The sequence below is a fragment of the Alexandromys fortis genome, unplaced genomic scaffold (genome assembly GCF_014885135.2).
Source record: "Alexandromys fortis isolate MF-2015 unplaced genomic scaffold, M_Fortis_MF-2015_v1.1 scaffold_228, whole genome shotgun sequence".
NCBI classification, from domain to species: domain Eukaryota; kingdom Metazoa; phylum Chordata; class Mammalia; order Rodentia; family Cricetidae; genus Alexandromys; species Alexandromys fortis.
In genome coordinates, this window is record NW_026068115.1 from 316016 (window position 1) to 332625 (window position 16610).

At 40.3% G+C, this 16610-nt stretch overlaps 1 protein-coding gene across 4 annotated transcripts in view; it reads right to left on the reverse strand.

Moving 5' to 3' along the window:
• The window catches only part of Strbp (spermatid perinuclear RNA binding protein), a 158585-nt gene that overhangs the window by 13833 nt on the left and 128142 nt on the right, over positions 1–16610 (reverse strand). For 2 of the 4 annotated variants that reach the window (XM_050124830.1, XM_050124831.1), the window contains exons 14-18: positions 14255–14389; positions 13701–13841; positions 8835–8958; positions 3172–3216; positions 187–821 (exon numbers count right to left, since the gene is read on the reverse strand). In XM_050124830.1, the coding sequence (XP_049980787.1) occupies positions 745–821; positions 3172–3216; positions 8835–8958; positions 13701–13841; positions 14255–14389 (522 nt within the window). In that variant the 3' untranslated portion in view covers positions 187–744. Of the gene's footprint in view, positions 1–186; positions 822–846; positions 1225–3171; positions 3217–8834; positions 8959–13700; positions 13842–14254; positions 14390–16610 lie in introns of those variants that run through there. The other 2 variants (XM_050124832.1, XM_050124833.1) reach the window with 2 other exon arrangements.

Here is a 16610-nt window from a genome sequence, read left to right on the forward strand (position 1 = left end):
ACGGGGATGCTCTGTACACTGGAGTACAAGAGCTTACAGAGTAGAGTAGACTGAGTCGGACTAACAATCATCTCGGCTGTGTTTTAGCAGCTTGCTTACAAATAATGAATGGGTTTCTAGGGTTATTATTAGTTTGCAATTCCTTGAAATTTTATACCAAAACATATCAAAAATAATAAGCTAAAACAATATTCAAACCCATATTTTATTGGTTTTAATTACACACTTCATTATTTACAAAGTTAAGTTTTAAATGAAAAGTTTCTACTGTATTTGAAAAAAAAAATTAACTACAGCCCAAATTAAAGTGCCCTGGGGCAAGCACATTAGTCAGCTATGAATCAGTGGCTGCATCAGGAACCAGGCAGTACTCTTGTGTTACAACAAAGCAGTTTATTTGTGATCAGTGTTGAGACTCTATACATCCTTCACAAATTTAACTTTACATAATCTGATACTCTGAGAACGTCAACTTTGAGCTGCTAGACTTCCCTACAACGAAGGGGCTGGTATAAATTATTTCCAGGAATGAGGTACCGTTTCACAGAACTGGTTTCTTTTTGTTTGTTTTCAAGTTTTAGAGAACTAAATTTGCATTTGTTAAAATCAAAAAGTAGGAAAGATGTTCTTTACAAATAATTTGATCAAGTATGTGTTCAAAGAAAGCAGGATAAAAAGGCTTTTTCTCTAACATTCTGCATTGTACTGTACTGTTGTTCAATAGGAATGAGCTTCTGTCATTTGCTAAAAGAATGAGTAGTGGGGAACAGGATATGTTGGGAATTTCATAACGGGTAACAGAACCATTCTCTTGGGCAAACCTACAGAGAAAAGAAACGGAAAGGACTCTAATAAAAATTTCAGGTTAAAAAATTCTTACAATAATTATCATTAACCATTTCCAGATTAGTCAGTCCATTTTATATATACCATTTTGGAAGAGGCCCACAAATACCTCACAAATCAATTGCTCTTCTATTTTGATACATCATGTTTTCTGCTCAAAAGTAAAATGCCTATATCACAGAATGATACTCAGAAATGACATCTGAGTGAGTAGGCATGAATTGTAAAGGAGATGGTACATGACATATTAAAGAGAAATATGTCAAGATTTAAGACTTTCTGTGCAGGCATCAACTCCCAGGAAAGAAAGCTCCAACCAGAGCCACCAACCAGGTGTTTGTCTTCTCATGGATGACCACTAATGCTGACATGGCAAATCTGGAAAGATTAATATTGTTTTCTTAATTTCTAATTAATACGTTCTTGTGGCCTCACAAACTCCTGCACACTAAAGAAGGATTTGAAATCTGCCCGTCTTTATGCTGATGTTTAACCTAGGAGAAATCACAAAGCAGCAACAGCAGGAATTCAAGAGCACCAGATGATCAGAGGGAGATAACCCCACATGCAACAGCTTTACAAAGGCCAAAAGACATATTTACCTTACAGCCAAAATAAAGCATTGTTTTAGTAGATTTGCATCACAGTAACATTTAAAAACCAAATCCTTTATGTGAAAAATGGGGCATCAAATTACACCAGCTTTGGAAGTCAGTTATATGGCACATGAAAGAGAGGAGCCTACCAAGGCTCAGAGGTCACAGGGTGAAAGAATGTTAAGGACAGACCAGGAAAAATTAAAAAGACTGAGGAAAAACATGGATGTAACTGAAGAGGCTAAAAACCAAATTTTTAAAAGAAAGAGTCTCTAGCAACACTTTACCATAATAAATTCTTATGATTATGTGATTGACACACAGCTGAGAGTAGAAGCTCTGGTGCTCACAAAACGTATAGCAGAGCAAATAAGTCAATTGTGCTGTGTCTAGGTTAACAACTGACCCCATTCTAGAAGGATGAGGTATTCTGGACATTCAAAAACTAGAGAAACGGGCAAATGCCAATGGCCAAACTGAAAAGACTCCAGCAGTCTGAATTCAGAAAGAACTGTAAGTAAAAACATATTCTTGGACTAGTCCCCAACCTCCATATTTAGGATTACTCTAGTTCAGAATATGGGGAAGACTGATCCACAAGAGTGTGCCAGAGAAAACAACTAGACATAGTACCTAAGTCTGTACTTTGCCCAAACAAAACCTTATACATGTATTTGACCCTTGCCAAACTATTCAAACTCAACACTTCAGAAAAGCAATGTCTAAGAACCTGTAATTGTCATCAAAATAAAAACGGTAAAGTTGATGTGTGAAGAGAAAAGGCACAAGGTGAAGGTCTGAGCTCATGTAGAGGATTCATGCCACAAATAGCGATGCATAGAGGACCTTTGCCTTCCATGTGCATGCATGCCTGGTTTGGGGCTGTGTGGACACACACACACACACACACACACACACACACATGCACGCACGTGTACACACACACTCTCTCTTTTGCTCTATTTGTCAAGCATCTTGTAGATGGTGGCTGATTCTATAACATTCAACATCTGAGTTACAAAAGATGTCTAACAGCATATCACTGACTCCAAACCTACTGCCTCCATTGCCACATAAACCTCATTCAAAAGTTATCCAAAGGGCCATTAGTGTTCATTCACATATCTGCTGCTACTTTTTATTTTGGAAAGGAAAGAAGCGGCAAACCTAGGATTTCTACCAACAGCTACTGACTTCTGAAGAAAGGTAACATTGACAATAAACCCCATCACCTCTGTGGGACCAATGACATCTATCCATTCCCAAAGGAAAATGTAAAGCAAAGACTAATGGGTACAAATTTAAAGTGATGGCTTTCTTTTCTTGACTCAAACCACCCACATTCATAAAATACACATACAGAAACTAACAATGTGGCCATGTAACTGGTAGGTGGCCATGCTAAAAACTGGGTGTGGCCCTTCAGTAGCCTTTGAATGGAGTATAGGTTTGCTGTAAGAAGAATTACTTCAAATATTTAATTTCAATATGGTCAGAAACAGGCAATAAGAACAAGCAGTTCTCCAATCAGGCAAAGCAGAGAGAAGAGCAACTTCAACCAAACCAAGAACCACAAGGTTGTGGCATTTGAGGGAATTTAAGTTGAATCACTAGAATGGTTAGATCTGAGATCCTCCAACTTGTTTCTGGAAACCCTGGTTACAAACTATGCTCTGGGTTGCTGTGAGAGATGGGCTAAGAAGAAGAATCAGTAAGAAGGTATACATACCATATGCAGGAGCAGCTGTGCTGTAACCATATGGTGTTCCATAACCTGGTCAAACAAGAAGAGAGCAATCAGTTCAGGCCTACTTGGAATACTCCAGACTTTGGAAGGCCAAGAGCAGCCCCACAGTTCAGTCACTTCCTAGTCCTGCTTAAGTGTAGAAGTCTCACACTATGACCTATAGAGAATTCCTTAACTTACCCTAACATCCTCCTCCTCTCTTGTTCTGTTCAATGGTGTTCTCTCTCGCACTTGCTCCATCTGTACTTCTATACTGTACTGTAATTTATCTACTTGTCTGTATGCTCCACTAAACATACTTAGCTTTCTAAACTAAACTTAGCAGAACAAACAGCTTTTGTTAGCCAAAATAATACTTAGAATCACCTCAATCACCAACTTCTCAAAGATGGAACAGGGAAACTTTCCATGGCTCCTTTCTGAAAAGAGTGACAGAGCTGCAGCCTCAAATGCCACTAAAGAGCATGTCTGGGTCAGGTCATGAGCCCAGTGACAAGGTCCACAACTTAACAGTATCTGAATGCCAGACCCCAGCTCAAAGTCTCCCTGTAAAAGTTGGTAACTTGATATATTAGTGTCTCTTGCCTATAAAAGAAAACCTGATTGTAATTATTACTAAGAAAACAACTGTTTTTGAATGAGTTAATCCAGACACTAACTGCTCACACATCCTTAAACAAAGAGCACAAAATTTGCCATATTCCCATCTTTTAAACTGAAAAATCCAAGCTTCTTTATAGTGTTTCTGTAAGGTTTAGATATACCATGTTCATAAAAACTGCAATTTCTCATCTTTCAGGAAAAAGCATTTAAATATGAAATGGTCTGGCCAAGTCCTGGGGATCACATTTTAACTGGTCTCTAACTACAATGAAGGCCCATCATGGTCATGCACACTAGTAATTCCAGTACCACAGATGCTGAGGTAGATGTAGGCTTTATAGAGTAAGGTTCCAGGCCATCCTAAACTATGAATCAAGATCCTGCCTCTAAGTAATACATAGAAACAAACCAGGCTGGACATGATGGTCCATACCTTTAATCTCAGAGTTGAGAGGCAGAGACAGGTGTATCTCTGTACATTCAAGCTCTACAACTTAGCAAGTTCCAGGCCAGCCAGGGCTATAGTGAGACCCTGTCTGAAGATACAACATGACATGAATGCTATATAAAACCTATTCAAATTAAACATTTCATACCAAATAATATCACAACTGTTCTAGAACTACTTGTGCTGCTCAAAATCCTTGAAACTGGCATCAAGTATCAAATCCCCAGGACTAATGTCTCCTCCAATGTCCAACCCATTTCATAAATGTATTCCAAGGAATAAGAGCTAATTCTTGAACCTACAATATCAAAAGTTTTACTGAACGAGTTGAAACTGGTAACTAGTTAAGTTGTGGCCAGTGATTAGGCCACTAGGATTTTAACCCTGACCTTTAACTAAGCAAAGAGGCTGAGTTCCATGAAGACTCTGAGCATCCATGCTACAAACAACAGCTCCACGGGCAGGGAAGTTAAAATACATGTAAGAATGTTCACCTATGCCATCCCTGGACATAAGACACTCCACCAATGACAGAACTCATCAAGATCCATATGAACCTTAATTCTTTATTGTCCTTAATTCTTTATTCATTTGCTTTTTTTTTTTTTTAAAAGTTTCAGGAAACAAGCCTTGTACAGAGGTCAAAGCAATGACTTAAGACAGAAGATCTGGCAACCAGGAAACATACACAATCCTGCTCAGCATCACAGGATAAATGCAACTGCATACCCCTTGGTCAAGAATCAAATGACATGAGATCTTGCAACAAGAGAAGTTGCCAAACTGAGTCCCAAAGGAACATGTCATCAAAAAACAAACTCATCTCAATAAATACCCAGTACTGAAAAAGGTCAAAGCTATTAATTTTCAATAAAGAATGTAAGGCATAAGAACGAAATTTTTTTTCCCCTGAGACAGTGTTTCTCTGTGTAGCTTTGGTCCCTGTCCTAGAACTAACTCTTGTAGACCAGGTTGGCCTCACCTGCCTCTGCCTCCTAAGTGCAGGAATTAAAGGTGTGTACCATCACTGCCCAGCTCAATAGAAAGGTATCTTCATGTTGAACACAAACTGAAAATTACAGGCCCATTTCCTGTCACACTTCTTCATCCCATAAAATGACCCTCCTAGTTCATCGAGCTAAAACTTTGGCATTGCTCACTTAAAAGAAAAAATAGTAGCTACTAGCTATAAACAAAGGACACTGAGCCTTTGTTAGTTCATGATCCTAGCTAGAGAAGCTAAGTAATAAGGTGAACCCAAAGAAAAATATATAGATCTACCTGGATATTGGAAAGGGACAGGACTGACTGGCAGGGTAGGGAGCATGGGGGTGGGGAAAGAAGGGAAGTAGGAGGAGAAGAGGAGTGGAGAGGGGGAGGGGAAAGCAGAGGAGAACTTGAATGAATGGGATGGTAGAGATGGAGGAAGGACAGAGAGCAAGGAGAGAGATATCTAAACTGAGGGAGTCATTGTAGGGTTAGCAGAAACCTAGAGAAATTCCCAGGTATCCACAAGGATGACCCCACCTAAAACCCTGGGCAATAGAAGAGATGGGGCCCGATCTTGACTTGTCCTATAGTTAGACTGATAATTATCTTAAATATCACCATAGAGCCTTCGTCCAGCAGCCGAGGCCCACATGGGAGCACTGGACTGACCTTCCAGGGTCCAGCTAAGGAGTGGAAAAAAATGAGAATGTGGGTGGGGAGGTCGGGACCATGATGGGTTTGTCCACTAAAATAGCTTGCCTGAGCTGATGGGAGCTCACCAACTCCGGAAGGAATGGGCATGGGACCAAGCTGGTTCCTCTGTGTATGGTTGACGGTTGCGTGGCGGGGTGGACTGGAGGGCCACTGGCAGTGGGGCCGGGATTTGTCCCTGCTGCATGTACTGGCTTTTTGGGATCCTGTTCTCTTTGGATGTATGCGTTGCTAGGCCTGGATGTAGTGGCGAGGGCCTTGGACCTTCTGCAGGGCAGTGCGCCTTGCCCTCTCTGGGGGTTAGATGGGAGTGGGGTGGGAGGGTGTTTGGAGTAGAGGGAGGAGGGAGTGGAAACTTGGATTGGTATTTTTTAGAAATCTAATTTTAAAAAGGGGATTAAAAAAAACTTTGGCTGTACTCTTGAAACGTTACTCTTCAGTCTAAATATTCCACCTATGAACAATGTTGCTTCTAGTAATCTGTTCTCATCTTGTCATCCGTCTATCCTTGCACCATTTACCAGTTTCCACAGTCTACTGTACAAGTAACACATGTACAACAGTCTTTTAAGGTGTGCCATTATGTCCATGTCTGTCCTTGCATATATTCTTTACCCTATAGAAGGAGTAATATTTCCAAATAACATACAATTTTGCCAATCTCTCCTTAGAACCCTTATGACTTTCTACTGTACTTAAGATCCTAAAACAAAATCCAAGCCATGGACTCCAGGACTGGATAACTCATCAACTTTAGCTCACACTCCCCCCCCCAACCCCAAGCTCTTCCCAAAGTTGTGGGATATTTTTACACAGTACAAAAATGTATTACTGTGATTGGTGTAATAAAAAGCTGAATGGCTAACAGCTAGGCAGTAGGTATAGGCAGGACTTCCAGGCAGAGAAAGAACTCTGTAAAGAAACAAGGGGAGATGCAGAGCAAGCAGGATGTACAGGAAGTATCTGCCATGAGCCGTGAGGCAAAGCACAGATTAGTATAAATGGGTTAATTTAAATTATAAGAGCCAGAAAGGAACAAGCCTAAGTTATAGGCTGAGCTTTCCTAACTAATAAAAAGCTTCCATGTCATTACTTAGGAGCTGGTGGGACAGAGAAAGACTTGTACATCCCACCTGCCATGTTTCCTATCCTCCAAATTATTCAGTGTTTCTGTTTCATCGAATGGGTCAAGTTCTCATCATTAGTACTATGGCAGGGGCCCTCCAGGAGCCAAGAAGAAACATGCAACTCTAACACATCTCTTCTGCAACCACCCTGCCTTCATCCTCATTCCAGCACTTTTAGCCTCACTAATTTAGTTTAAAGTACCTATTCAGAATATAAATCACCTCATATGGGTGATAAAGAAGCCAAAACTGTACAAAACACTTTTTTTGAGATATTAACGGCTCTTTGCCTTTAGGAAAATTTCCAGAAACCATGCTAGCACACAATAAACTTCTGCCTGCAAAAGAGCCTCATTTCTCTATTCAGAAAGCCTGCAACAACAGTAGTGAGTCGCTGCACATGCAATTTGCTTTTCCATCCCAGCCTTCTCAATTAACCCCTACTAACTCCATCCCAGTGTCAATTCCTCGGGGAAGCCTTCATGGAATCACTAGACTAGATCAAGGTACTCTGTTACATTCTCACCACATGATGCCTGTCTCCTCCCAAACTCAGTTTTAAGTTTTGTTATTTGGTTACTTTTGTTAACTTTCCTTTCACACTGTAAGCTCAACAAGGATAAAATCTAAGGTATGTTTCAAAGCAAGAGAACTCTATAAGACATATCCTCTGGGAATACAAACAGAGTGAACTTAGAATTCCAAAGCACATCATTCATAAAACTTCCCAAACGGCAACAAAATGCACAGTGAAACAATTCTAAGGGAATTCTTAGGGACAGTCCCTAATTTTAAAACAAACAAAAAAAATGAGACCTAAAGTTCATACAAATTTCATCTTGGTCAACAAGTACAAATGGCTTGTCAAGTGAAAATTTTCACTGCTTCACCATTGCAAAGAATGTCACTTTAACAAGCCAACTGGACATTCATGTTTAAAACAACATATGGATTTGAACAGAAGGCTGATAGTGGGCAGCTTTCTGGATCTCACTCAAGCATGTGTTAAAATGAAAAGACCAATAGCTTCGGGAATGCTAGCACCAGCATAAAAGACCTACCTATGATGCTTGTTTCACCCAGACCTGGTTGACCTACCTGGAAAGTACCTTCCACCTGAGGAAACGCTGAGGACTAAGAAGTGAAATAACGTATATGGAATACCTAGTATATATGAGCTCTGTAAAACCAAGGTTTATCCATCCCACAAATCCCCCCCCAACACACATACACATGCACACACTCTGTCTCTCACACACTCTCTCCCCCATGTTTCCATTTGTGTTGTATTTCTTTGACTGTTCTCAAATATTGAAATACATAAATATTAATTTAAACAGGATTCACCCTATTAAGAAGCTCCATAGCAAATTTAGGTAAACCAAGCATGACTGTATCCCCCACAGGAAACATCCTGCTCTGCTGTCCAAGCATCAAAATTTGTAGAACAACTTTTAGATTCCATCCTGCACCACCCCATTCCCACCCCATCAAAGTGTGTTCCTTCATCCAAATCAGTCATACTTATCCTCTCCCTACAGAAAGGATTTAGTTACTCAGCAGATCCCTTTTGAAGCTATGTACATACATACATACATACATACATACATACATACATACATACATACAAGTGTGTATGTGTGTGTGCTCGTGCTTATTCCTCTTATACATGTGCGGTATTTCCAGAGACCACATAGAACTTTGGAAATGCTGTTCTTCAGTCCTGGAATCAGAAAGTCATTGGATCTTTAGCAAGTGGCACTAACCTGGAGCTATATAGCCAGGAGCTGCTGTAGCCCCCACGAATGCTCCCCTTGTCAGAGTTCCTCTTCCTCTGCCCCGAACTGCCTGAACTGCTGCAGATACTGCCGTATTCACAACACCCTTTGCCTGTAGTAACAACAGTAATAATTTATTTCATCATTGAAAAAGTTTTCAGTCTCTCATCTGCTACAGGTGAGACAGTAAGCCATTTACCGGAAGACTTCTCAGTAGACTATCTGCAAAACAGAAATGACAGCTATCTTAACGAGCTACTCTGAAGAACGTGCTGAACACATGAAAATACCGAGTGACTACATCTCACCCAGGAAAAACCTTCTACATACAAATTTGAGTGGTCAAATTACACCCAAAGCCATTATAGACACATGACACATTGATTTAAAAGCCACTGAATTTTCCACTTAGAGGCAGAAAATATTCCACCAATGAACTTGTGAACCAGGAAAGGGAAGGGAAGGGAAGGGGAGGGGAGGGGAAGGGAGGGGAGGGGAGGGGAGGGGGAGGGGATATTAAAAAAAAAAACACAGTTGATCTATCACGATGCACAAAACTCAAGTCCAAGTGGATTAAAGACCTCAATATCAGTCTGAACACACTGAACCTGATAGAAGAGAAAGTGGGAAGTACTCTACAACAAGTGGGCACAGGAGACCACTTCCTACATATAACCCCAGCAGCACAGACAGTAAGGGCCTCATTGAATAAATAGGACCTCCTGAGACTGAGAAGCTTCTGTAAAGCAAAGGACACTGTCGCTAAGACAGAAAGGCAACCCACTGACTGGGAGAAAATCTTCACCAACCCCGCAACTGACAAAGGTCTGATCTCCAAAATATATAAAGAACTCAAGAAACTAGACTGTAAAAGGCTAATCAACCCAATTATAAAATGGGGCACCGAGCTGAACAGAGATCTCTCAACAGAAGAAGTTCAAATGGCCAAAGGACACCTAAGGTCATGCTCAACTTCCTTAGCGATCAGGGAAATGCAAATCAAGACAACTTTAATATACCACCTTACACCTGTCAGAATGGCTAAAATCAAAAACACCAATGATAACCTTTGCTGGAGAGGTTGTGGAGAAAGGGGTACACTCAACCATTGCTGGTGGGAATGCAAACTTGTGCAACCACTCTGGAAAGCAGTGTGGCGGTTTCTCAGGAAATTCAGGATCAACCTACCCCTGGACCCAGCAATACCACTCTTGGGAATATACCCAAGAGAGACCTTATCATACAACAAAAGTATATGCGCTACTATGTTCATAGCAGCATTGTTTGTAATAGCCAGAACCTGGAAACAACCTAGATGCCCTTCAATTGAAGAATGGATGAAGAAAGTATGGAATATATACATATTAGAGTACTACTCAGCAGTAAAAAACAAGGACTTCTTGAAGTTTGCAGGCAAATGGATGGAAATAGAAAACACTATCCTGAGTGAGGTAAGCCAGACCCAAAAAGAGGAACATGGGATGTACTCACTCATATTTGGTTTCTAGCCATAAATAAAGGACATTGAGCCTATGATTCGGGTTCTTAGAGAAGCTAAATAAGAAGGAGAACCCAAAGAAAAACATATAGGCATCCTCCTGAATATTAACCTTCATCAGGCGATGAAAGGAGACAGAGACAGAGACCCACATTGGAGCACTGGACTGAAATCTCAAGGTCCAAATCAGGAGCAGAAGGAGAGAGAGCACGAGCAAGGAACTCAGGACCGCGAGGGGTGCACCCACACACTGAGACAATGAGGATGTTCTACAGGGAACTCACCAAGGCCAGCTGGCCTGGGTCTGAAAAAGCCTGGGTTAAAACAGGTCTCACTGAACATAGTGGACAATGAGGACTACTGAGACCTCAAGATCATGGGCAATGGGTTTTTGAGCCCACTGCACGTATTGGCTTTGTGGGAGCCTAGGCAGTCTGGATGCTCACCTTACAATACCTGGATGGAGGACTTCCCACAGGGCAGAGAACCCTGATTGCTCTTTGGGCTGACGGGGGGAGGGGGGGACTTGATTGGGGGAGGAGAAGGGAAAGGGGAGGCGGAGGTGGGGAAGAGACAGAAATCTTTAATAAAATAAATAAATAAATTTAAATAAATAAATAAATCTAGTCAGGCAGTGGTGGCATATGCTTTAATCCCAGCACTTGAAAGACAGAAGCAAATTGGTCTATAGAGCAAGTGCCAGGACAGGCTCCAAAGCTACACGGAGAAACCATGTCTCGAAAATAAAATACAATAAATAAATAGATAAATAAATACATCCAGTACATACTCTCAGCAAAGTGGCAGAATATAAAATTAACAAAAATTAGTAGCTTTGATATATATAAATAACAAATTTGCCAAATTCCTAACAGATTCTAACCAAAACACCCAATCAGAGATGAATGATCTCTATAAGTTCATCTTTAAAACAAAGCATCATAACAGCTCATCTCAAATTACACTACAGAGCTATAATAACGGCAGCAGTATGGTGCTAGCACAAAATATCACACAGACTAAGGAAGTAAACTGCAAGATCTATAAATAAGACCAAAGCTACAGGCACTTACTTTTTGACAAAGGTGTCAAAAACACACATTGGAAAAAAGATCACCTCATCAATAAAGAAATAGGATATCCACATGTAGAGGAATGAAACTAAGATCCAATCTCTCAGACAGACAGACAGACAAATTCGATAATCATAATCATAATGTATCAAAGACCTTAAAGAAAGACCAGAAACTCTGAAAGTGCTAAGGGGAATGCAAAGGTCTAGGCACAGGTAAAGGCTTTCTGAAAGAACTCCAATAGCATAGGAAATAAACATAAGAATGGACAAATGGGGTTGCTTCTACTACACAGCAAAGAAAACCACCATCAAAATGACAGAAAAGACAGTGTACAGAATAGGAGAGAAATCTTGGCCACCACACAGAGAATAATCAATAATTTGTAAAGAACTACAAAATTTAAACACCAAAAAAAAATCACTCAGTAAATAGGCTAATGAATTGAATAGACAGTTCTTATAGGAAAAATATAAATGGCCATAAATTTTTAAAATAATGTTCAATACATCACAGAAAAAATAAGTACACTGAGGTTTCATCTCACCCAAGCCAGAAAACAGGACTGGAGATATAAATATAAGTGGTAGAGTGTATGCCTAGCATGCCTAAAGCCCATGTGTATGACCCCACCACCCTAACGACACACACAGAAACAGAAACAGCAAATTCTAGAATACTTATTCATGAGGCCTAAAGAAATGGCTAAGTGGCTGGGAGAACTAGCTGCTTTCCTAGAAGACCCAAGTTCAATTCCCATCACCCATGTGGCGGCTCAAAACTGTCTTTAACTCCAGTTCCAGGGGATCTATAGCACTAAGCATACACATGATGGACATATATGTGCATGCAGGCAAAATATTCATAGACATAAAATAAGTGTTTTTTTTAATAAGACGCACCTTCCGTTGCCCCTGGTAGAAATGTAAATTTGATAGCCACTATAGGATTCATACTAAGGCTCCTCAAAACACTAGAAGTAGAACTACAATATAACACAGCTATACCCAAAGGATTCTAAGTCTATACTACAAAGATACTTGCATATCCATACCTATTGCTGAAGTATCTACAATAGTCAAGACACAGAATCAGCCTAGAAGAACAGATAAAAGGATAAAGAAAATATGATATACACATGAACATAGACACACATACATGAACAGAGAGAGAGAGTGATTTTATTAGGTATAAAGATGATGAAATTTACTAGGTGGTGGTGGCACATGCCTTTGATCCTAGCACTTGGGACGCAGAGACAGGAGGATCTCTGAGTTTGAGGTCAACCTGGTCTATAAGAGCTAGTTCAAGAACAGCTAGGACTGTAACACAGAGAAACCCTGTCTCGATAAACAAAAAAACTACAACAACAAAAACAAAAAGATGATGAAATTATGGTATTTCCAGAAAAACTGGTAGAAATGGAGATGATTATATTATACAAAATAGACCATTTGAGAGGACAAAAGCGCCAGCATTGGGTTAGGAGGGATTGGGACAGGGGAGAGGGCAGTGGATTGGGAGAACAAAGTACAATGGCAAACATGTATAAAAATGTCACAATAATCCATGCCTGTGTTTAATCCCAGCACTCGGGAGGCAGAGGAAAGTGGATCTCTGAGTTTAAGGCCAGTCTGGTCTACAAAGAGAAATTCCAGAACAGCCAGGCTACCCAAGGAAACCCTGTCTCAAAAAAAACAAAAAAAAAAAAATCACAATGAAACCCCATATTTTATATACCAATTAAAAATATGGTGGGGAGCTGGGAGGTGGTGGCACACGCCTTGAATCCCAGCACTCAGGAGGCAGAGGAGTTCGAGGCCAACCTGGTCAAATAAGAGCTAGTTCCAGGACAGGCTCCAAAGCTACAGAGAAACCCTGTCTCAAAAAACCAAATATATATATACACACGGTGGGGGTAAGAGAATGGCTCAGTAGTTAAAAGTCTAACTGCTCTGTGTTTGGTTCCCAGTATCTACTTCTGGTGGCTCACAATTGCCTTTACCAACTGCAACTCTAGTAAGCTTTAGGGGATCTCACACCCTCTTCTGGGCTCTGTAGAAACCTTCACACATGTGGCATACATTCACAGTTACACAGATAAAAATGTAGTCCTGTTGGTTTGAAAAATAACATATAAACTAAGCCGGCCTAGAACTAACAGGAATCTAATTACGTACCTTATTTCCCAAGTGTGGGAAAAAAATAAAATTTAAGGAGACACTAAAATGGCAAATAAACAGGATATTTAACTTGAGAATATTACAAAGGTTTCATTTATACCTGAGGAATGATCTTCTTTTTCTTATTATTTGCTGCATTGGGTCCAGAAAACAGCTTCTCCAGAGCAGCTAGTGCTGCACTTGCCTTGGCCACTTTCTTGTTTGGACCTGCACCTCTAAATTTCTGGCCATCTACTTCTACCTGAAATTAAAAACATCACTTTACAGTTATCTCAGAAAACTCTCTGTACATGTCTTTTAACTTGAAGATATCATAGGGATGGAGAATTAGTTCAGCAGTTAAGAGTACTTGATGCTCTTGGAGAGGACCTACATTCAATTCTCAGCACTCACATGTGGCTCACAACTGTTTATAACTCCATTTTCAGGGGATTCAACAGGCAATGATACACACACATACATGCAAGCAAAGCATTAGTACACATAAAGTAAAATAAATCTAAACAAAGAAAAATTTTAGGAAGAAAATACTGAAAGTCAAATAATGTTCTTAAAATAATAAAAGCTAACATAAGTCTAAAATGCTTTCTACTAACAGTTCAAGAATATGTCTGTGAAATAAAAAATAAGGTAGATATGTATTTAGGTACGCACCTCCATTACAAAGCGCTTGTCATGGCTTCCACCAGTCTCTGAGATGAGTTCATACTTGAGACCTCTCCTTTTTTCATTGAGTTCCATTACAGGGTTTTTGCCACTTGCTGTGAGAATAGGACCCTGAGTTCTTACCTAAAAGAGAAAGGGAAGATAAGACGGTCAATCACGACTTCAAAACACCTCATTTCTTTTAAATATAATTATATTAAAAGTAAATTTATTAATTCTAATTAATAAGGGCTAAAATGAATCACCTTTGTACCCTTATGGTGAAACATTATCTAAGGTGATGAAACTCTGTAAGCGGTAAATACAGTAGTCTTCTCAACAGCCTGCCTTTCAAGGATTGCCCCCATTCAAAAACACAAGGAACACTGCTGCTCACTCCATAGTAGTGCAGGGTCTGAACTGAACTGAACTGTGCAAGTTCTGAGACTGCAGGTAACTAACAAAGCAGATACAACAACTGAAATTTGCATAATGCCTTGAAGATTCACAATTTCCATCTTTAGGTATGCAACAAGTAACTCTCAATTTTGGATGTGAGAGAGAAATGTTTCTATATGCCCCTCGGTCCCTCTAAACATATCTGAAAGTGTTTAATATAAAAAACAATAGCCTATAAACTATGGATTTTGAAGTTTAAAAGTAACAAAAAGTACAGTATAATTGTTACAGAGCAGGTACCTGCTGTAGAAACCTGTTTGGCACTACTGAGGTGAAACCTCACTTAGAGCTCATTCTCTAGCCCAAGCAAGCTAGAACTCAATGCTTTTTGCTGTGGTTTTGTTTTCTGAGACAGGGATTCTCGGCATAGCTTTTGGCTGTCCTGGAACTCCTTCTGTAGACCAGGCTGGTCTCAAACTCAGAGATCTGCCTTCCTCTACCTCCTAAGCGCTGGGATAAAAGATGTACGCTACCACTGCCCAGTGGAACTCAAGTTTTATATTCTCATTTCTTTGGTTACAACTTGCCAAGAGCTGGGATTACAACCATGTACTGACACACCCATCCACACAAGATTACTTTTAAAGGACAGTTTCCTTGAAATACATACATGCACACCTGGTTTTAAAGGGCTCAGTGCCAGACCAATCATGAGTAGCTATCAAGGAAAAAGGGAGAATTAGCAAGTCAAAGGACAGTGTAGTTTGGCAATATGGGGGTAGGGAAATATTACATTCTTATTAGAAGGATGGTTCCAAACCACAAAACACTTTTTATGCAAACAAATCTCGCTCCCCACCCACCCATACACAAATCACCCAACTTTGATCAATTAAGGTAATTTAAAAAAAGAAATAAGAGATCTCCACTCACTGCCACAAAGCAGAAATAGTACCCACTACCAAAAGTCATGTAGCTGCTATGAGAGAAGCTCACACTGTAGTACTAATTCTAATTGATCTTAATAATAAAAACTTGGAGTCAGCTATCAGGGGTGAAACCTGGAAGATCAAGCCAGGAAGTGGTAACGCACACCTTTAATCCCAGCACTCAGCAGGCGGATCTCTGTGAGTCTGAGGCCAGCCTGGTCTACAAGAGCTAGGACAGCCTCCAAAGCTACAGAGAAACCCTGTTGGGGGTGGGAGGGAGTTGGATGGATGGACTGAAAGATCAGAGAAGCAGAGCAGCCAGTCACTAGAGAGCTCTATCTACCAATGCTCAGACGAAGGGGAGATCCTGTCTCTACGAATCCTCAGACTGAATGCTCTCCACCTATCTTCTTTAGCAACCTAGGAGAAACTAGTGTTCTACAGCAGTGTTCTCCATACCAACCAGACCACTTGGCACTGCTCAAACATGTATACTTAAAACTCCAGAACATGGCAGCTCACCTTCTTTCAACCTAGAATACCTGTTCCCTCCATTCCTGCAGAAGTGTTCTAATTTCACATGGCTTTAAGTGTATGCGCCAGGAACAAACACTCCTTCCAGAGAGACTTGGCATTATTGTATTTATCTGGAGCACCTACTATGACTCTAGCCTTTTGCTTTTTGCAGTAGTGCATTTTCAGACTCAGGACACAATGGTTGCAGCACAGCAAGCTAAGCAATTACTGACAGGGATTTACAGACTTCAGTCCTTAACAATTACTTACTCTTATAACTGAGGCAGGAACCTAGTTTGTGATTTTGTTAGTGTTTTACTTTTTTTCTGACTTAATTTTATTGATTTTTATTGAGCTCTACAGTTTTCTATGCTCCCCTTCCTGCCTCTCACCTCCCCTTCAACCCTCTCGCAAAATCCCCATGCTCCCAATTTACTCAGGAGTTCTTGTCTTTTTCTACTTCCCATGTAGATTATATCTATGTATGTCTCTCTTAGGGTCCTCATTGTTGTCTAAATTCT